The 23,524-nt window shown below is 35.3% G+C and overlaps 1 protein-coding gene across 2 annotated transcripts in view; it reads left to right on the forward strand.

Annotated features, from left to right (window-relative positions):
- The first annotated feature begins 31 nt into the window (after window positions 1-31).
- Window positions 32-23,524, forward strand: part of LOC100371801 (uncharacterized) — a 28,338-nt gene continuing 4,845 nt past the window's right edge. Inside the window, exons 1-12 of one of the 2 annotated variants that reach the window (XM_006824363.3) lie at window positions 32-898; window positions 1,175-1,265; window positions 1,590-1,629; window positions 10,674-10,718; window positions 15,715-15,803; window positions 16,138-16,240; window positions 16,857-16,993; window positions 17,648-17,823; window positions 17,997-18,100; window positions 21,017-21,334; window positions 22,065-22,134; window positions 22,727-23,348. In XM_006824363.3, coding sequence (XP_006824426.1) covers window positions 730-898; window positions 1,175-1,265; window positions 1,590-1,629; window positions 10,674-10,718; window positions 15,715-15,803; window positions 16,138-16,240; window positions 16,857-16,993; window positions 17,648-17,823; window positions 17,997-18,100; window positions 21,017-21,334; window positions 22,065-22,134; window positions 22,727-23,348 — 1,964 coding nt within the window. In that variant the 5' untranslated portion in view covers window positions 32-729. Of the gene's footprint in view, window positions 899-1,174; window positions 1,266-1,589; window positions 1,630-10,673; window positions 10,719-15,581; window positions 15,804-16,137; window positions 16,241-16,856; window positions 16,994-17,647; window positions 17,824-17,996; window positions 18,101-21,016; window positions 21,335-22,064; window positions 22,135-22,726; window positions 23,349-23,524 lie in introns of those variants that run through there. The other variant, XM_085502320.1, reaches the window with a different exon arrangement.

Here is a 23,524-nt window from a genome sequence, read left to right on the forward strand (position 1 = left end):
ATCTTCTGAATACCCCTGTTTTTCATTTCAGAAATCCCCAATTTTTTGTCATCGACATTTTGTTAAAAAGAATATTGTCGAACCTCGGAACGTCACGAGAATGGTGTGAGTTTTGCTAAGTATTTACACCGTATTTTCTGATAATTCGTCGAAATGCCGAGACTGTAGTACATAGATATACTCCCACGTAGGCAACAATGGTTGTGAGGAACGAACTGCAAAATTGATACTATAAACGAACGTTGGATTAGATCTCCTGCCACCTCACCAGACATCAATTTTGGAACAAACGAGCGTGCTACAGAACGTGTTCATCTGTTGACACAAATGACGAAAACCAAGGCGTATTGCATTACGTTTTGTTGCCAGTTGAAACAGGAAGTATAGTGTCTATACCACCAAAATACGCCATTGCAAGTCGGTAGCTCAGCCTCATCTTTGTCGGTCGACTTTGTGGAAATCCTATATTGATTCATAGCCGCCGCTGCTGTTGGTATATTTTCTTCAATTTGTTTCAGCTCAAGTCATCAGTGATAATTAGAAACAAAGTGTTTTCTGTATCTACTGAAGGTTTCTGAAAATAATTTCCTAATAGCAATTTTAGAAAGAAAAAAAAATATGTTGACTTTTTATTGAAACTGCGTCGAGGCTTTGTTCAAGCTGTACAAGTGCAAGGAGATCATATACAACTTCGGTCAACTCTTCTGACTACAGCAATTACAAAAGAACATGTCGTCTATTCACTACAAATTTAAAAGTAGTAATGACTATGATACGTTAACTTTTGATGGGCTGCATATATCCCTGTCTGATCTGAAGCGAGCCATACTTACTCAAAAGAAAATTGGGAAGTCTGCAGAGTTTGATTTGCAAATAACAAATGCGCAGTCTGGCGAAGGTAAGCTAGCTATATGTGCTATTTGTTTTTCTTCTCTATTGTTGTTAATGTGTGGCGACCAGGGCATATATTTTGTCAATAATAAGAAACTGAAGGATACAAACTTGTCAGATATTGGAAATAAGATTTGAATAGTGTTGTTTTTTTGTCACTTTGTCCAAATATGCTTTTTGATGTTCAGTATATTTTGTTGATTGTGATCACAAAGGAATAAAGAAAACAATGTGTTTCAAGAATGGATTTTTAAACTAAAAATTGTCATGGCTTTATTTCCAGAATACAAGGATGAATCGCACCTTATACCAAAGAATGCATCGGTCATCGTTAAGCGAATTCCTGTTGGCGGGATAAGAGCAAATATTAAAGCGTAAGTTCTTTAAGATAATTAAAATAAAAAAGCTTGATAATAAATACTGCATACAAAAATGTATAAATCTGACTGTAGGCTACCGCAATTGACATGCTAAAATTAACTTGGACATCAGGCTACTCTAAATCATAATAAAAATTCTTTACATTGAATTTATATTTAAGCTTGATTCTTCAAGGTTATACATTATAGATCAAGTATTGTACTTTTCACTTGCACGGCAAATTGCACAGAGCATTAAAATCAAGTTAATATCAAATGAAAGTCAAGTTTTTCCATAAACGTCTTTCCTAAAATTGCTTTTTTCTGTTCTATTTTCAGGGAGCCGGTTGATCTGAATGGGGTACCAAATATCAAACCAGTATGTAGTAATGCCATTTTTGATCACAATGATTTGTGGTCTTGCGTAAGCTTTTATAATTATTAATGTTAACTGGGCATTTGAATTTCATTCAGTAGTTACAAAAAAAAAAGAGTAGAAATTACTCAAGAGTTGATACACTTGATATCAACCTAATGTTATGTAAACGTATATTGCATTCACAAAATTACATTCTATGTGCATGTGCTGTCCGAGATATTAATTGTTGGCCCCTCCGTACTTGTACATGTGTTTTCACTTTTAAGTATAGAATTTACTTTTTTTTGTTGGCATATTTGTCACTGGAATAATCACTAGTACTCTCACTTGCTAATATGCATTGAATATGTAGTTAAAAGAAGTTTTTTTTTTTCAATTCTTGCACAAACGATGTGCAATAAAAGATGATTTGATAATAGCCTGTGACTGTAAAGCTGGACTCTATCAATATGATTGTCACATGGTTTGCAAAGATGATACTATGAATTTTGTTTCTACAATTTTCATTAGCATAACAAGGAGCATTGCCTGCCAAGTCTTCAGTCAAGGGAGCATTGTTTCTCTTAATAACATGAAGATATTATCATCAAAGTTTATGCCCATTTGTGGTAATTGATGATTTCAGTAATGCGTGAAAATTGTAATGAAATATGGGCATTGGTATAATCTTCATGAAACAGTAACAGGTTTTCATAGAAAATGCCAAAAGTTATTTTTTTAATATTCTGCCATCTGTCTTTCATTTGGACTGGTTTCCATGGGCAAGTTATTATACATATATATATATAAATAAATATTTTATTACAGATTGATACATTTTTGCTATATTTATTTCATACAGAGTATATTAAAATCAATTTTTACAGACATAAATTTACTATTAACACTGTTCACCCTGTGACTTATATTTTCTATGATGGAAAATGAATAAAAAATATGCTGGGATTGCTTGAAATCCTTCTTGTGTTTCTCTTTTGATAACACCTACACTCACTCAGACCATTTATTTCATTCAGATGTATTTATGATATATTTATGCATATTGTCGAATCCATGCATGTAGTGTTTTTTTGTTTTTTTCTGCAATACCCGTAATCTTTATGTATTCAGTATATGGAGACCTCAATGTTTCATGACTAGATTTAATTATACAAACATTGTTGTACTAAAGTCTTAAGGTGTGCATTATGTGAAATAGAAAACTGTTTTGGTTTTCCACATACATTGTCCTACACAATCTTTTTATACTGGCCTGAATTGTGCAATTCTTTAATAATATGGAATTTTTTCTTGCAAGCTTGATTCATATTTAAGGAGCAAACTTGAGTGATAACATAAACTTGCAGCTAATATGTGATTTGCCTATTCATTTTAAATAATTTGGTTTCTAATCTTGTACATCTGGCAGTGACAATTGAATAGCGCAAAGTCTGCATTAGAGATACATGGAATCGCCTCGGCCTCTGCTATAAGTTGGTTGATCGATACTATCACCAGTCTGCCTTTGTGCATACTTTGCGATATTCTTGTTATAACCTCATGTACATGTGTCATTTGCACTAAGGAAATTTAATAAATTGCATGCTTATTTGTTGTAGTTGTACCACTCCCCTAAAATTTTATAATACTGAGTACTAAATGCAAATTTACAAATTAATGATTATTACATGACATTTCTCAAAATTAATTTCCATAAAATAGCTGCACTATGAAAACTGTAGGTTTTGCAATGTTTATTTTTATACTTTAGATTTTTCAAGCTTTCAGTTGTACATAACTTTGTCATTATTTTATCATATAAATGTGCAAAATCGCAGTATCTTTTTACATAATAGATGCTTTTCTTGGTGCCCTATTTAAAAACGTCTTGCAATGTGTGTAGATGATATGAGCAACTCGTTAATAAACTCTGCATTGCAATTATTTTCAAACGCAAGTTGCTTGTTGCTCTGGCAGTTTTGCCCAGGAAATATTGGTCCAGACATGCTAATTTCAAGTGACAACTATCTGTTGCTGTGATTTTTGTCACTTGCATTTTCAGTCAAAAACCACTACTATGTGAAGGATGCAACAATTCCCAGAATAATGTGTATTGCATACTGGAAACATTCACAGAATTGCAATCAACTGTCCTCGGGGGGGGGTGTGTGAAATTTTCTTTTATTTGGTCTGTAATTTTGGGTGCACAGTCTTGCATTTGGCCTGATAAATGAGACTGGATATCTTTATTTGCCTGTCCACGGGGACAGCCAATTTCTATCTGTCTAGGACAGGTGGGCAGGCCTTAATAGACCATTTTCAAGTTTATAGGGACCCTTGTGATATCAAACATAAAAACGGGACAAGACAATACATATATCATCGTGGTGCGGTCGAAACGTGGGATTTGACAATCACAACATTATTTTTATTCTATTTCCATGCTTAATGAGTTCACATTGAACGCATTGAAAATTTTGAAGTAAAAATATCTCGACACCATATTCCTCTCTGAAAAATATAAAACTATGGAAAAAATGGGGGTTATTGAAAATGTTGCACATAATCCACACAAGGAAATGAAAAGCCAGATTTTGCAGCACTGCTGCCAGTCTGTTTTGAATTCACTTGACTACTCGTTAGAGCAAGTGATTTACATCCATGTTCAATAATAACGTGCATTACTGTCGCATATATAGGCAATATTATATTTAGTAACGCGTGAAAAGAACCTTTAAAGAAAGGCGTATAAAGAATAAATGCATTGCGTGCTAAATCCTCAAGATGGACACCTTGGACTAGCTCGTAACTGCATTAAGCAAGGGTTGTTAATCATATTCATACATTCTAAAAATTATTCTGTCACTTGTCAAACATGCCTGGACCATTTTTACTTCCTAGTTGAAGCAAAAAAAATTCACCTCTGCATTCATACCTGTATGGCTGTCTGGACCGATAGTGTTCAAACTTTACATATTGGGATAAATGTGCACTAGCATTGTTTTTGTGATCCAATTTAAACGGGACATTGATGCATGTTCAAAATGCTCAACTGGTGGGCATTTTGTTAGTTCTCGTTCGAACGCAGTCCAGAAACAGGGACTTGTGTTTTACCTCTGTTCGTTCGAGCCTGTATCTTAGAAATGCCTGGACCAATCACAATCATACATTACATTATACATGTGCACATCAATTTGTTTCAAGATCTGGTGGCCATTTTGCTTTAATTGATGTGATTCAAGTGCTATATCTGACTTGCTTTGACTGATTATGTTCAAATTTTAGATATTCATTATACATCATGTCATAGATATTCAGATATATTGGTTTAAAGATCCTATTTAAAATGGCTGAATGGTGGCCATTTTGTGCTAAAAATCATCAAATATCAAGCATTTATTGATGGATTTTCGTTCAAACTTGGTACATACATTAGACATTGGTTCTTGATGCATGTCATTTTATTTTTCAAATTGGATTAAAAATCCCTAATTGGCGGCCATTTTGTTTTAATGAATGGGCTTCTAAAGCCATATCTCTGACGTGCTTTGACTGATTATGTTCAAATTTTATATATTCATTATACTTCATAATCATATTCCTGACATTGTTATATTACTATAAACAAAACTATGTATCTTAAATTTGATAACTAAAGGGGACTGCGCCATGCATGGCTTGTTTTACAGCAAGTCTCAGAAGTATTGGGGCAGCCAATTTGCAAACTCGCTAGCGAATTGGCTAACTGCTTCGGTTTTGACTAAATGGTTGGCTTTTGAATCTCGCTTGTGATCGCGTCGACTCTGGGTTAGTCCATATTGCATTAGGGGGACATAGAATGTTTTTACGCAGTGTGGTACATGTCTGGATTCCCCTGGATGATTTTTTAGCCCCTTAAATGGCCACAGTCAGCTGGCGTACAAGAGATAAGAGGATAAATGTGTGTGATTACTCCACCGATATTTACTATACGAGGGTAACAGTCTTGAACACCGCTTGAAACTAAATAGACAAGTTGAGAAACAATTTTCTACAAATCAGGGAGCAAATAACAAACTTTCACATTCAAACAATCTGTTGGGGTAACATTAAGCCACCCGCTGAAAAATCTACCTCATTCGTTGTTTTTGTGGCGTATAAAGAATAAATGCATTGCGTGCTAAATCCTCAAGATGGACACCGTGGACTAGCTCATAACTGCATTAAGCAAGGGATGTTAACCATATAAATACATTCTAAAAATTATTCTGTCGTTTGTCAAACATGCCTGGACCATTTTTACTTCTTAGTTGAAGCAAAAAAAATTCACCTCTGCATTCATACCTGTATGGCTGTCTGGACCGATAGTGTTCAAACTTTACATATTGGGATAAATGTGCACTAGCATTGGTTTTGTGATCCAATTTAAATGGGACATTATTGATGCATGTTCAAAATGCTCAACTGGTGGGCATTTTGTTAGTTCTCGTTTGGACGAGGTCCGGAAACAGGGACTTGTGTTTTTACCTCTGTTCGTTCGAGCCTGTATCTTAGAAATGCCTGGACCAATCACAATCATACATTACATTATACATGTGCACATCAATTTGTTTCATGGTCTGGTGGCCATTTTGTTTTAATTGATGTGATTCTAGTGCTATATCTGACTTGCTTTGACTGATTATGTTCAAATTTTAGATATTCATTATACATCATGTCATAGATATTCAGATATATTGGTTTAAAGATCCTATTTAAAATGGCCGAATGGTGGCCATTTTGTGCTAAAAATCATCAAATATCAAGCTTTTATTGATGGATTTTCGTTCAAACTTGGTACGGTACATACATTAGACATTGGTTCTTGATGCATGTCATTTTATTTTTCAGATTGGATTAAAAATCCCTAACTGGCGGCCATTTTGTTTTAATGAATGGGCTTCTAAAGCCATATCTCTGACGTGCTTTGACTGATTATGTTCAAATTTTATATATTCATTATACTTCATAATCATATTCCTGACAGTTATATTCCAGCTATATTACTATAAACAAAACTATACATCTTAAATTTGATAACTAAAGGGGACTGTGCCATGCATGGCTTATTTTACAGCAAGTCTCAGAAGTATTGGGGCAGCCAATTTGCAAACTCGCTAGCGAATTGGCTAACTGCTTTGGTTTTGACTAAATGGTTGGCTTTTGAATCTCGCTTGGGATTGCGTCGACTCTGGGTTAGTCCATATTGCATTAGGGGGACATAGAATGTTTTTACGCAGTCTGGTACATGTCTGGATTCGCCTGAATGATTTTAGCCCCTTAAATGGCCACAGTCAGCTGGCTTACAAGTGATAATATGATAAATGTGATTACTCCACTGATATTTACTATACGAGGGTAACCGTCTTGAACACCGCTTGAAACTAAATAGACAAGTTGAGAAACAATTTTCTACAAATCATGGAGCAAATAACAAACTTTCACATTCAAACAATCTGTTGGGATAACATTAAGCCACCCGCTGAAAAATCTACCTCATTCGTTGTTTTTGTTTGGACACGAACAAGCATAGAAAATTTCCCTGGTATATTTAAAAGCGAAATCACCATTCAACTGTAAGACAGTCGCTGATTAGCTCCTTTTATTGTGTGTTCATATTTATTTCTCACTCAGATTTTGTTTAAACAAGAATAAGATCTTTGTTGTGTATTGGACATTATTTGGACCTTGATGCTTGTTACTGTTTTGCAGATCTGATTCAATTAGCCCTGCGTACAGTGCTGTGGGTACGGGGATAGATGTCCCCACCACAGCCCTGTGTACCTCCATAGACAAAGTCCGGGACTTTGAAAAATATAAACTTTTTAATGAAATAACATGCCCAGGTACCAAAAATGATGATCGATCACCAGATATATCCAGAACTCCCAGTTCGGAGTCCAATTGTGGATGGAATCGGCTACTTTGCCCTAAAAACAAACACATTCTCTTGCGTAAATGAAATTAAAAATGGCGGCGTTTGGTGGATAATTCCTCCGGTACCAACGCGTTTACATTTTGTCCGTCTTTACTAGTCGCTTTTTAAAGACATTTCAGTTTCAGATGACTTTGTAATGGTTGTTACGGATACCTATCGTCATTTCAACCGATTTCGGCTGGGAAACTACTTATTTTTAACTTGCGCACCAATTACGGTGCGCTCCCGGACTTTGTCTATGGAGGTATGCAGGGCTGTGGTGGGGACATCTATCAACCGAACGCGTCCCCGTACACACAGCACTGTACGCAGGGCTATGATTCAATATGTTGGGTATCCATTTTGACGTACATTGACTGCTCACAATTGCATCGTGCCGTGCACAGGCATTTGTTTAGCAATCTAATTCAATTAATTTAATTTTGAAGCTTAAAAGTTGATTGAAAATGCAGCATTTCTGCCATTCCTTAACTGATGCGGTTGTGCACAGGCATATTTCATTCAAACTTTATATGTTTATTGAACATAAATGGTCCGTCGATGCTCTTCATTTTTATTTCAGATTTGATTCAAAATGACGGAGTGATGGTCATTTTGTTACAAATGCTGTTTTTGGAATTGTATTGCTAACATGGCTGGACTGATCATGTACAACAACACATCTGCACATATAGTAATTACAGAATCTGATACAAGATGGCTGATAATCATTTTTGTGCTAGAAATGCATTATGATTGTTGTGATTAGAATTAGAGAAGGAATCGTGCGAATAAACTGGTTCCAATTTGTACCATGTCTGTCACACAAGTGTAAATTATTATATGCTGCAGTTGACAGTCAATGAAAACAGGATAATGACCTTTGGGTTAATATAGCCAGAAGGCAGCTTTTCTTTTCAAAAATGCACTTTTTAGCTCCGCTGTTGCCAAAGTTGACACAGCGGAGCTGTTCATATTACTGATTGCCCCTATTGTCCATCGTCATCAACTTTACAATTATAACTTCTTCTTCGAAACTGCAAGTCAGAACCTTGGATGGTTCTTTCTCGAATTTGTTTATTTCATCTCAAATTCTCTATTTTTGGTAAAAAGTGATATTTTCGACTTCTTGTTAAAAACTGCATGTCCGATTGCTTTGATATTACATATATTGTTCATTTTCCAATGATCTCTTCACTTCTTTAAAGGAGAACCGATACTATAAATAGGGGCAAGATGGCCACCGCAGTTATTATGCTAATCCGAACCAAGTCGCTCACATCGTGGCGGGAACTCCGGGAAATGTGCCATTTACGATGTTTAGAGATCAAGCTGTGATTCCAAATATATTTCTACGCGGGCATGAATATGTACGCTAGCGATTACACTAGTCTGGTTGGGCTTTTGATGTATAAAAGTTGTTTTCAGTCAAAACGTGCTGCGACAAGTAAAATTGTGAGTTTTACAATGGCGGCTAATGTATGCAAAATGCGTGTCAATCACAGTTTGAGTTAAGCGAGCATAATAAGCATTCATTTACTTAGTGGACAGAGGTGGAGTTAATTACCCATGAGCATCTGGTGCAATACATGGGATTCCCATTTAATTGAAATGTGCATTGCTAACAGCGAAGCTATCTGAGCTGCCAGGCTGCTTGTTTTTTTTATACAACTGGCTTTAATTTGGTACTAAAACAAGACACAATTAGTTGAAAGTTGTTATTTGGATTTTGATAAATTTTACCCAACTGGTCTTTATATTTGTTAAAAATAAATAACAAATTTGAACCTGCAAACAGATTATCAGGCATGCATGGAGCGATTTGAATCATACTTGAAATTAACATCACTCATGATGGGTTAATGAGGAAGTCAATTTGTTTTGTGATTTGTTTCAAGTTGGCTGACTGGCAGCCATGTTATTTTCTTGTGTCTCATTTTGTTAGAAGTTGGTTGCCAAGACAATATAAAAGCTGAATGGAATATTGATTTTTTTTTTTGATGACCTTTGACGAACAACAAAAAATATCTTCATCTATATCTATTACCTATATCTTCTCCTTGTTTACAATTGACAGCTACTAAAAACTGAATGCATCCCTAAGATGCTGAAAACAACCAAATTGGCAAAAAACTGATGTTAGATATCTATGTATTTTACAGACAATTTTAAGGTGTCGCTTAAACGCACACAGGATCTTAAGTTTGTTGATCTAGATTTGATTTTAATGATTTTCTATTAATGATTGGGCTGAGATGCACGCAAGACTTAAGTGTTCTGAATAGCCCCAATAGTCTCCTTCCTTATAGAATTATGAGACAACCGTTTTACTCGTGTCATAGAACCTAACATTTGTATGCCCAGTTCATTATTTCAATTTGGTGATCAATGGCACTTTACAATTTGATTCATGATAACAGACTGGTGGAATTTTATTGGCAAAATACATTATAAATAATTGCCATTTCGGAACTAGATCTCTGGCCTAAATATAGAAGACCTTGATGCACATAACTTTGATATAAAAAACTGTATAACACGTTTAAACTGGTTCATGTCATTTTAGCGGATTTGACTCCATGCATGCATGAATTAACTGAATCTTAATTTAGCTAAAGTGCTAACAATCTCATTGTGAGAATATATTTTATTTTAAATTAGCAACATTTTGAATTAGCGAAAAAGTAGCCGACTGGTAGAAATTTTGTTTTCGCAAGTGCCTCATATTCATACTTGCATGCTACATATGTACCATCGATATTTGTTTTTTTATTGAGGCATGATAAGTCATTGAACATGCATTTTGTTAACATATGGTACGTAACACAGGAACTGTCTATATTCCAATCATTCTGCATCATGGCAGCATGCATCATAATTTCTGTCAGGATTATAAATTTTTCAAGAGAAACTTTTATTTTGCCTTTCATGTCAACGCAGATCATTAATTCAAATTGACATGGATGCACTGGGCTTCCCTGCAGACTAAAAAGTCAATCTTGTTCATCATACAGATTGTTGTTCCCCTCGTCACATGCACAGATGGATTCGACAGTATGCCCCATTCCCATCAACACATCACCATGCTTATCCTTAATGTATTTTTTTTTACCTGTACCATCATCAACAGAATGAAGAACGTGGATCATCCCTTTCGATTGAAAGACTCAGCCAGGTATATATTTTATTTATATCGTATCTATATTGTATGTTGAGAAATTCACCAGCTTTTCCACATGTTTCGTATACAATTGCTGGTCTACCTTATTTACATCGAATATGCTGCTTTTCACTCAATTTACCAAATTGATATTTTCATGTGATGCTCAGAAATGTTTTACGAAATGTTATACAATATGTCTGTAGTCTGAATCCTGAAATAGATTTTTAAGAGTTTGTTTTTCATAAAAACCCAAAGTTTTGTTTTGAAATCTCTGCACTGCCAAAGATACTTTTGTTTTGAATTTCTTTTATTGAATTGACTGTAGTTGAAAATCATGATTTTTATGCTGTGGTACAATGTCCCAGCGACAATAAAAACTTTAAGGATACACGGGTCAACTTTTGTCTACAAAAGCTGTCATACCATGCAAATTGTTTATTAAAATAGCCATGCGCTTTATTTCTTGCAAGAAGTTGCTGGTGGTTGTTCATGTATTTGGTGGCCTTTATTAGCTCCGCTGTCGACTTTGTCGAGCGGAGCTTATCATATGAGTGATTGTCCGTCGTCCGTGTCAATGTTTTACTTTTTCGACTTCTTCTTGAAAACTACAAGCCTAAATGCTTTGATACTTGGTGTATATGTACCTTGGGTAGACCTCTCTTAGGTTTGTTCATTTCATGTTGATATCTTTAATTCTCTAATTTTGGTGAATATTTTTGTCATTTTTGGTAAAAACTGATATTTTCGACTTCTTGTTAAAAACTGCAAGTGCAATTGCTTTGATATTACATCTATAGGTACTACATGTGGACTTCTCTCAGATTTGTTAATTTTGTAATGATATCTTTAATTCTTTAATTTTGGTGAATATTTTTGTCATTTTTGGTAAAAACTGATATTTTCGACTTCTTGTTAAAAACCGCAAGTCCAATTGCTTTGATACTACATATATAGGTACTACATGTGGACCTCTCTCAGATTTGTTCATTTCGTGATGATATCTTCAATTCTCTAATTTTGGTGAATATTTTTGTCATTTTTGGTAAAAAGTGATATTTTCGACTTCTTGTTAAAAACCGCAAGTGCAATTGCTTTGATATTACATATATAGGTACTACATGTGGACCTCTCTCAGATTTGTTCATTTTGTAATGATATCTTTAATTCTCTAATTTTGGTGAATATTTTTGTCATTTTTGGTAAAAAGTGATATTTTCGACTTCTTGTTGAAAACTGTAAGTCCGATTGCTTTGATATTACATATATAGGTACTACATGTGGACCTCTCTCAGATTTTTTCGTTTTGTGATGATATCTTCAATTCTCTAATTAATTTATTTTGGTGAATATTTTTGTAATTTTTGGTAAAAAGTGATATTTTCGACTTCTTGTTAAAAACTGTAAGTCCGATTGCTTTGATACTATTCATATTGTTCATTTTCTAATGATGTCTTCAGTTCTTTAATTGAAATGTGCATTGCTAACAGCGGAGCTATCTCAGCCGATAGGCTGCTTGTATTAAATACATAGCGATATCCAGTTTCTGTCATTTTAATGATTTGTGTTAAAATATTTTCCATCACTTGGTAAAACAGTGTCAGAAATGCATGTACATTATTTTAAGTCTTTTTTTTTTTTTCTCTGTACCATATGTACGATGAAACTATAAAAATTGTATTTTGGATAAAAGTTTCCTAATAATAGTGTATTCAGTTGGAAAATTACATGCGTTTTATCTCTATCTCTATCTGTATCTATTTATATCTTGTACATAAGCAATATTTGAATTTTAGTAAAGTGTTTTCTAGCCAGTCAAGGTACAAAAAAATAGCAAATGTAATTTCAAGCAGTATCTTGCGAGAGAAGCATTTGGAGAGTGCAATTGTGTTGAGGCTTCAGCGGCTGCGCAATCACGTTCGTTGTTAGTGAACTATCGAGTGTGCAGTGTGCCATCCACCGTATTTTGAGACATTACCAGTTGTAGGACACGCATTTTGTATTACAATGTTTTTTGTTTTTTTTTTATCTTTTCTATATTTCACTTGTATCTAATGAAATTACATAAATTGTTAATTGTTTGTCCTTGTAACACCACAAAAAAAGTTCCTGGTTATAAAAAAAATTTGTACCTATCAATCCTATTTAGTTGTATTTTATCTCAAATATGTGCTCTTTACGCAACACGAAACAGCTGTTTTAATAGGTTGATACTGATTAAGGCATTACCTGCTGACAATTATTTTTCCCATTCATATCGGTTATTTGTGGAGACTTTCAGCAGGTTAAGAACTAGTTTTTCTGTTGAAGTCTGTTGTCAGACTGGTGAGTGATTACTCATTAATTTATTCATTCTCTGCAAACAAACAAAACACTTTTGAAATAAATAACCAGGAACTGTGTTTTTTTCTTCTAAATCTACAATACCCTAATAAGTATTCACTTATTGCTGGCACTCTTTGTCTATTCTTTCCACGTATTTGCTGACAAATATTATTGGTATTTGCATGTAATATGTACAATTACTATAAGTAGTAGTAGAAATGAAAGTGAAATTAGCGTATTTGTTCTATTCGAAGCGCATATAAACTCGCATCACATTTATGTAAGCGCTATCTGTCAAATAAAAACGTGTTGATTTCATTTCATATTGGGATCACCATTAATTTTTAAAATGTTCATTACCGTCCGTCCCTCTTTAATTCCTGTATCACTGTGAACCAATAAATTTTTTCAACGCACCTCATTTTCACATAATTTAAAAGAACCCTGGTGAAGGGCAATGGTTGTGTAGCAGGCATTCAAATTTCATGTGAATTATGTATTTTACATATGTTGTATACGTTGGACAAATACCGAACACAATGACAATCACCTCTCTAGCAGAACTCAAATATGTGCCTACGGATACCCCATCCTCCTGTATAGTGGCTTGATTAACCTCAGGTTGAATGTCAACTTTCATCCTCTTTACATGTATACACAAGGCTTGAACTTCAGAGGCATCAAAGGAAAGGCATTTAGTGCCCTTTGATATTGTCTATTCCTGTATGCCATTTTATAAAATGAAAACTGGTGTCCTCTCTGAAATTCAAACCTTGTGTACATTGTTCCACTAAAAGATCACTAATATGTTTTTGTCAATACTACCTTTTTTCTATGTATTTTTTTTTTACATGTCCAAAAGGACATAATATCAATATTCTTCAAAAAATATGTAACAATTATGGAAATTTATTTTGTATAACTTGACAAAAGTTGAGAGTGAATTTGCAAATTGACATAAAAATTGGTATCATCACTTCTAATGTACATTTAAACAACAATGGTTGACACTTGTGTGTGCGTAGTACAGTACATACATTGCAATGCTTCATTTTGAGATTTTGTTTTCTATGAATTTAAAACCCTGTGAATATTCTCAAAATGGAAAATTAAATACCAGTTAAAAATTTTTACAGAATTGCAAATATTTCTGAGGAGCCCTCATTTGTACCGTAAAATCTGTATTAGAAGTAATTTCCTTAATTAGAATCCACATCCATTCTTTTTAACAATTGAGAATCAAAATTTTTATCATGTCTTGTGTATGTGTATATGTTCTAATAGAAGCTGCATTCTTTGTTGCATTGTACCATTTTAGTAGAAATCACAGCTTCTAATATTGATTATACAGTGATTGATAAAGTTTGTTGTCCATGCATTATCTATCTATGTATGATTTTAGGGATGGGTACTTATTATTATGTAAAGATGCGCATGCAATTGAGAATTCTGTATACTTATGAGTGATGTTCATGATAATATCAAGATGCAGTATATTTAATTATGTGAAAAGACTTCAATGACATTTTTTATGTTATGATTCACATGATAATTATTGTTGACTTGCTTGATGGAGTATGTGAGATTCAGTTGTGGTAGATTGAATTATTTTTTGAAGAATGATTTTTTTCCCAATTTTTCTCTTGAATAAAGAATAATTTATTTTTGTTAAGAGTTCTTGTGTAGCTGTTTGTATGCTTGTGAAAATGCTGGACAGTGTTTTCCCTATTCTTTTGATTACAGCCATTCTGGAAAAAGGGAAGTGACTGAAATCTTACTTTTAACATTCAATTATATCGACCTTGCGTGTGAATTTTATTCACTAACAGAAATTTATTTTTAAACATTCCAATTAATTGGGCATGCTAAATGGCTAACATGATTAAATTTGGTTAATAAGTAGAGGGAAAACACTGCGCGCTGCACTGGGTTATTTGGTCTTAGAAGAGATTTGTGTGATTGCACTTGCAGCAAAATGTTCCCCAGTCGCACTCCATGGTGTGGGCGGGGCATAGTAAGAATAGAAGTTGCGACCGTCACAACAAAGAAGGTATGCAAACCTGCACTGAATAAGAAGATAAATCCCAAATATAATAAAAATGTTGATTCATTATTGTGGATGTTTTAAAAGATAGTCTTTGCCAACTTCTAGGAAATGGGGACCATGTTAGCGCCATAGACACATTTTGTGTAATTAGTACATACAGACAATTCAGTTCGATACGTTTTTGGCAGATTTTTTCAAAAATATAATAGAAAGCTATGTTTGTAAATACTTTTTAATTTTTCTCCCTCTGCACAAAAAAAAATCCTAGATTCTAATTGCTAGCTATGAAGTCAATTACCTTGTGAACTCTCACATTTATCAATTCATACAGCAGACTGCATTTAGAGCAGTTTGTTAAAAAAAAAAAAAAGCCTAATTCGCACTTTGCTCACTACAATATTTTGATTGCTGACATCTCTGATAATACATGCACTGACTCAGCATCGTTGCGTCAATGAACCAACAATTGTTTGGTGTAATAAGTTCCTGCTAAATATAAATATAGTTTTGGCTTCACAAATAAAATGCAGACCCGAGGTTTAAATTAGGTAAACAGGGCCATTATAGTATAAATAATAATGGTGTGATGCTCTAGATTTCTTGCATATATGTGTGTATACGACCTTTTTTTTCCCACAGACAGCTGACTTGGCAACTGCGAATGCTTCCGAAGAAGATAAGATAGCTGCAATGATGCATCAAGCTGGCAGGGACTATGATCCAGCAACGTAAGCATTGATAGCATTTATACCTCATATCATAACTTTTTATTAGGCGGTAATGAAGTTAAATGTAAAATTGTAAATGATATAGCTGGCATTAGTTCTTTTAAAAATTGTACTTAAACATGTTTAAATATGAGGTTGTGCATCCTGGAAACATTTGAATTGTCTATATTCTGAAATAAAAAAAAAAACGCATTTGGCCATCAAATCATCTAGCCAGTCACCAGAGATTGTTTGTCCTTGCATCGTTTTTGGCTGTAGCTTGTGTGAAAACCTGTGGTTGATTTCCGTGCATGAGAGTTTTGATGTTTAATAGGTGCATACTTTTATTTACTAGATACCCAAGATCAAGGTATCCAGTAGGTCCACCTCCAGTAAATTATCGGTGCTACAGATGTCAAAAAACTGGACACTACATAAGAAATTGTCCAACTAATGCAGTATGTATGGTTTTCTCTTTGTAATCTTCATAATGCCTGGCCTGACTTTAGTGTATTCACCAACAATCTACTTTTACCTATGGTCACACCACTTCAACAAATTTTGGTTCACATTAAAGATGGCTGCTGTTGAAGTATTAGGGTTGGTCACACATTGCAAACTGTTTGTCATTTATTAACATAACTAGTTATTGAAATAGTTTAAAGTGACCTGTATTTTTCTCATCCCTGAAAAAAAATGGGCAAATTTTGAAAACGCATGCTAGTAACACATTCTCAATGGGTTGTCCGCTTTCATATCAGGGACCATCTTCCCTAGCTGTCTGCTGTGCTTCCAAAGATTAGAAAAGCAACTCATGACATATTGATCTCCTCTCACCAGTAGTTTAAAAGGAAATCTATTGCTACACATTTTACTTGCATCCCTTGAGTGTTGGAAATTTGTAGATTTCAAAAACTTCAAATAATTGACATACAAACACGTGGTGGATTCTACACGTCAGTGACTCATTCAGTTTATAGCATTTATATGTATATGTATGTTGCTTAATGGGGTTTCTTCGGTTTGATAACCAATTCCTAATAAATTTTTTGACCATTTTCTTATTGATAACAGGATAGCCGATTGGATATCCGGCAGCCAAAACACAGCACAGGGATACCTCATAGTTTTATGACAACTGTTGATAATGCCTCAGTTCCTGGTGCCATGTTAACATCATTCGGACACTATGCTGTGCCTATAATTGACCAGTAAGTACTTGATGATGTGTCAAAAATAAGTGTAATGGTAACTTGGTTTAATATCTGGGTACAGTCAGTGACCACAAAATTAAATTCTGTAACTGTATGTACTTGTGTAAGATTTCTTTATTACAGCTTACCCACATCTCACTATTTGATATATAGAAGATAATATTTGGTAATCGTAGTCCTAAATAACTATTAAAAATAGCTAGACGCTTCGAGCAATGGCTCTTTATCGATAGCATAGAAGAAAATGTAAATCCTGTTCACTATTTGATAGCAGATTGAGTACAGTGTGGTGTAACTGGGAACAGAACTGCTTACAGTGGTTAGGTGCATTTGTCTACATGCGAACTTGAATCGTTTCATGTTTATGTGCATATACTTATGTGCTTGTAAGTTCGATTGATACTTAGTGGACACTCCACAAGATCAAATGTCAGTCGTAAAAGTAACTTAACTCTTTTTATGATATACCGGTATGTAAGAACAGAATTTCAAATAATTGTCATTGAAAAGTCCCATGAAAAATTCACTGCCTTTGTATCCCATAAATGAATTTCCTGGAGTATTTTGTAGTATCCCTTTCAATAACCACAAAATGTATTCATTTGCAATGAAATTATAATATGCTTTATATTGTTCATTCTTTTCTTTCAGGAATGCTTACAAAGTTGGGAAAAAGGAGAAGCCGTCATTTCTGCAACAAGAGGCAGCACCCCCACCTCTTGTGGAAAGTGCCCCAGTGCCACCTGAGTTACAATGTCAGATTTGTAAAGATCTTCTCAGAGATGCTGTTGTCGTTCCTTGCTGTGGAAACAGTTACTGTGATGAGTGTGAGTTTTAGTTTTGTTTACAATTGCATGATGGGACCCGTGTTATGTTAATGATTTCCTTCTCAAGACACTATTAAAACAGTGCATAGATTATAGGCTAATGTAACCAGGATTCTAATGTGACAATTATGATTCTCTGTATTTATTCTGTAATGTATATTTTATATTTCCAGGCATACGTAATGCCTTACTAGAAACTGAAGACCATACATGTCCAGGGTGTCATGAGTCGGGTGTATCACCAGACTCTCTTATTGCAAACAAGTTTCTAAGACGAGTAAGTGAATGCAGTTATCAATTATTTAGTAGAAGCTATTTTAAGGTGCCCCACTTTGTTGGCAATTTGAATTTAGGATAAAATTCCAATTTTAGGAAATGCGTGTTTTGGAAATATATTTTTAATTAATATAGGATACATGCATGTACAAATGTCCTTGCTCATTTAAACTGTAATACTAACTCCTGTATTTCTGTTAAATTTTCTTTTAATTACAACCCCAAATAAAGTTATAATTTAACTTACCGGATTCGGCTGATACCCCGCCCATCCTAAACCTCGCCCATGGGCGATGTTTCAAATAGTGGGCGATGATTTGGTCCACACATTGCCTGACTGAACCAACAAACATTTTTACAAACCCCAATTTTCCCGTCCGACATCTTGTATCGAGTGCGCTATTTCAAATATGACGCTAAAATAATTCACTGTGAAGTCAAAAAGCATTAAAACTTCAATAAAACCAATTGTTGTTGCGTATTATGTTTATTGCACTCGAATAAAGTCTGCGCTTGAAAAGAATGTTATTTACAAAGTTTAAAATATCCAAGCCTTCCTGGTTCGAGCCTCTTGGTTGTTATCAGTAATGTTTAATCTTTGTCTGTATTCCAGACAAAAAGTCGGTAAACAAGAAATGGGCGAACTAAAATGTCTCCTGCGTTTCACATGCAACATGATTATTAAAAAACATAGAGTTAAGCGGTCATGTACATTCTATAAAGCTAACCTTGTACACATAATCTTGTACTAACGTGTTTTTTGTTCAAAAAAAACGTTCCCTTTCAAATAACCCCTAGTAAACTCTTCGCATTCATGGTATTTGTGAGAGTTGAAAGATTTTTTGAACACATGACAAGTAACTATATTGATTTGCATCAAGCTGGATGGCCTGAATTTAAATATCAGTGCGTGAACTCTGTAGGTCATTGCCCAATGCGCACGTAATTCAAACACGTGGTTATTAGAGTTCAGTCGAAATGTACGTGAATATTGCAATCAAAGTGCGCTGTCCAGAGTTTATTTAAATAATAACACATGCTTGTGAGGGTAATATCACGATTTACTGCCTGTCCAAGGCATTATGGTCATGACCAACAGCCCGAGGGCAGACAATAAATCGTGATATTGCCCGAAAAACCATGTGTTATTTATTTTATCACATCGGACATTCACCATGACAATCACAGCTACCATACATCTCACACCCGCTCTCCCACAAAATAACAACACTTATATATGAAGTATGCAATATTTTATTTTATCTATTACAACAAGTTTAACATTACTCAATAGCATACATACATTGTTTGCTGAAAAAAAATAACGAAATACACTCAGTAAATGTTATTTTCAGCCATGGATACATTTTAAGTTGAACCGTGTTGCAGCAGTGTGAATCAGTCAAATTATTGAGAATAACATTTTTGAAATGAATTGAGAAATTCTTAAACGCATGTTATTTGATCACTCTACAGATAAAAATGTCAGAGTGCCAGGGAAATGACTGAAATTAGCTTCTCACGAACGTACCACACACCTATTCACGTTCACTGTATATTTTGGATGGCTAAAGTTCCTTCAAAACCCTGAAAGCAATCCCGAAAGCAACAGTTACCAGAGCAGCACCAGTGCAGCGAATGACAATTTGTTATGCGCAGTATCGTTGCGCAGTAGTTCAGTGACGACATCCATGTGATATACCCATGTAATATCCACTTGGCGGGCAATATACCATGTAATATTCATTTTTATTCCATGTCATGTGACTGAGTCTCAACCAATCACAGCATGCGTAACAGCAGTGAGATGTGATAATATATTATAGTAAAATTTAACTTGACACATGGTATGGTTTATATTACATGTTCACTTCACTTCGAATAAAAAAAATCACCATTGGAACATCGATGAATCACAAGTATTTAAAATATTTTCTCGACTTCCCGTAGATATCCGACTACTATCATTTTTAATGATTTAAATGTGCCTATGTTTATGTTTGCGTAATTAATACGAATGCAACGCATTATCAAGTCGGTAATATTGAAATATTCACAGACCCAATACCCCGGGTCAGCATCCTAACAATAGTAAAAATTAACTTGAGTTTGCGTAATTATCATGAAAGCAATACATTACATTGCAAAGTTGAAATATTCAGAGCTGGTACAATATTGTAAACAAATTTGCGTAATTAGAAAAGCAGTGCACTAAGTAAACGATGTTGATATATTCAAAGCCAGTACAGAGTTGCATACAAGTTGCGTAATTACAGTACCGTCGGATATAATAACAATTTTACTAGATCGACGCACAGACCACGAAAGAAAAAGGTTGCTAAGGTAACGCGCCAGTTCAGCGTGTGACTTGGGGTCAAACTTCGGTCAACACACACTTGATGCCAGCATCGCCGCGCAGCAAGTTTCGCAAAGTACTTGAAGTTCAATTGCGTCCCAAAATGATGTCGCTGATCACTCAGTTGTCGCAGCATGTGTTGTGTCATGTCCATGATGCACCCCGTTTCGAGTTTGACTTGCTTTTCCTTCTTGGTGCATGTTCTTGTTCACGTAAAATGCGACCTCTCACCAATGTATTAAAACACTTTGAATTTATACTTTGCATTATTATATTTGGTCAATGCGAAATATTATTTTTTCTAGACCATTTTTATCAACTCAGGGTTATTTTTCCAGACAATATGGGCTTCGTAATATCTGCCAAAAGATCGCCCGGGCGATCTTTTGGTCCACATTTTTCTATAAAAAAATCAAATCCTCCATAAGATTGCCCAGGGCGTGGTATCAGCCGAATCCGGTAATTCATTCTAAATTCAACTAAAACCCGTTTGTGTGAGTGTGCTCTAATGCCCTAATTATTGATGATAGAATTGATGATAAATTTTGTTCCCAATTACAGGCTGTCACAAATTTTAAGAATGAGACTGGGTACACCAAAGTCAAACCAGTTCAACCGCCCCCTGTCACTATGAGTATACCAGTGAAGCCGCCTCAGCAAGTACCACCTCCAGTAACGCAAACACGGCCACAGCTGCAGCTGCAGCCGAGAGTAGAGAGACCTCCACCTAGTGCAGTTCCTCCTCCCAGAGCTATTACTGTACCTAGTGTTCCAACTACTGCAAGTCCATCACTAGAGCCTTCTCCAGACAGGCCAAGTACACCTACAATGGATGAGATGCCGACGAATAGTACAGTGCCCCGAAATGCAAGTATGCAGGTAAGGCACATATTTAATAGAAGTCAGGTTTGCATTCCTGATTTAAAATTGTTCAATCTTTACTCTTTCCATAGTCGTATCTCTGACGTGCCTGTACTGTTCGTTCGCTTTCTGGGTACACATCCATTGTACAGTCCTTTTGTAGTTTTTTTAAGGTTACTGACTGATGGTCACTTTGTCGAGTGGAGCTTATCATAGGAGTGATTGTCCGTGTCAATGTTTTACTTTTTCGACTTCTTCTTGAAAACTATAAGCCTGAATGCTTTGATACTTGGTGTATATGTACCTTGGGTAGACCTTTCTTTGATTTGTTCGTTTCATGTTGATATCTTTAATTCTGCAAGTCCAATTGCTTTGATATTACATATATAGGTACTACATGTGGACCTCTCTCAGATTTGTTCATTTTATAATGATATCTTCAATTCTCTAATTTTGGTGATTATTTTTGTCATTTTTGGTGAAAAGTGATATTTTTGAATTCTTATTGAAAACAGCAAGTCTACATATTGTTCATTTTCAAATGATATCTTCTGTTCTTTAATTGAAATGTGCATTGCTAACAGCGGAGCTATCTCAGCCGACAGGCTGCTTGTTTTGTTACAATGTGCCAAAGCACCTACTAACCGGATCTCGGGCACATGTATAGATGCTTTTCTGTGTTTCTTGTTTATGTCATGACTTCTTCAATTTTGCTTGACTTGATATTTCCAAATTGTTTGCTTCTCAGATGCGCCATGTGTCTGTACCAGCAGCTGAATCACAGAGTAGATCGGTACCAGGACCCAGACCATTCCCAAGTAAGTTATCAACATGTTTCACGAGTCAAAAATTATTGATAATAACTAGGTATAATCAAACATAAAGAGATAAATTTGGATGGGTTTGTATTTTTTTAATATATGTATGTATGGAATGCTAAATGGGACTAATTACATGTAAAGTAGTATCAACTCAGACAAATACTTTTACTATGCATGTTCTTGTTTTTTAAAGTTGTATGTGCATGCTAAAGATTGTTGACAGTGTGTTCGAGTTTATAGTGTTTACCTCTAAAATGGTGTTTTTATTTATGTTGATTGTCTTGATCCAATATATAATTTTTATTGGCATTAACATGTGGTATGTGGTGGGAATGTAGTAAATGATTTGCAGCTTCTCTCTTCCTCTCTTCAATTCGTTCTTTTAATTTTTTGGCACATACATGTACTGCTTGACTTTTATTCTCTTCTGAAATGACATGCTATTTTACTCGCTGCACTCAATTCCTTGATTTTGTGATCATGTTTAAATAGTTTGCATTTTAAAGTAGTATTGTGATAATGCCTGTTCAAAAATGTATGCATGTATTATCTAGTTGGTAATAGGTTTTTTTTTTACCTTGTCTATCAGACAAGAATTTCAACTCTGGTTTTTCAGCTGCAGCCTCAGTCACAGGACCACCAGTGAGGATGGGAGCTCCCCTTCCACAAGGACAAGGAACTGGTCCACCACAAAGAGTGAATGGCCCACCACCGCTGCTTTCAGTCTACCCAAGAGACAATCCACCCCCTGTGTCAGCTTACTCTAATGACCGTCCTCCTGTTCATAGACCAACACCACCCGGGTATACGAGGCACCGACCTAATGAACCTAGACCTAGGGGACCAGCACCCCCACGGCATCGACCACCACTACCACCTGGACTTACTTCACCTCCAGGTTCAACACTTCCACTTGGTCCAAGACCCAGAGTTCCACCACCTCAGCCAGGATACCATGGCCCACCCCCCAGGCATATAGCACCCCTTATAGGCTCTGCTCCACCACCAGCATCTCTTCCTCCACTGCTACCTGAAGTTCATATGTCCGGGCTGCCTGGTATGGCTCCACCGCAACCACCACCGCCACCACATATTATGCCTGGCCCTCCACCGGGATCAATTCTACCTGGACCACCACCAATGCCTATATATCCACCAGATCCAAGACCACTGAGTGAAGAAGAATTCTACAGAGAACAAAGGAAGCTACAGTAAGTGTTTTTGTAAATGCCATTCCAAATTAAATATCCCCCTCCCTCACTTAACAATCCAATATATGACATGATTAAGACCAGTGGCCTGTTTTTCTGTGCATCTTGAAGTTTCCACCATCTGTGAAATCTGATCAGCTTTGGTCAGAGATTGCACATGTGTGTTCTGGATTCAT

This window comes from Saccoglossus kowalevskii, chromosome 8 (genome assembly GCF_978046115.1).
Source record: "Saccoglossus kowalevskii chromosome 8, keSacKowa6.1, whole genome shotgun sequence".
In the NCBI taxonomy this organism is placed as follows: Eukaryota; Metazoa; Hemichordata; class Enteropneusta; family Harrimaniidae; genus Saccoglossus; species Saccoglossus kowalevskii.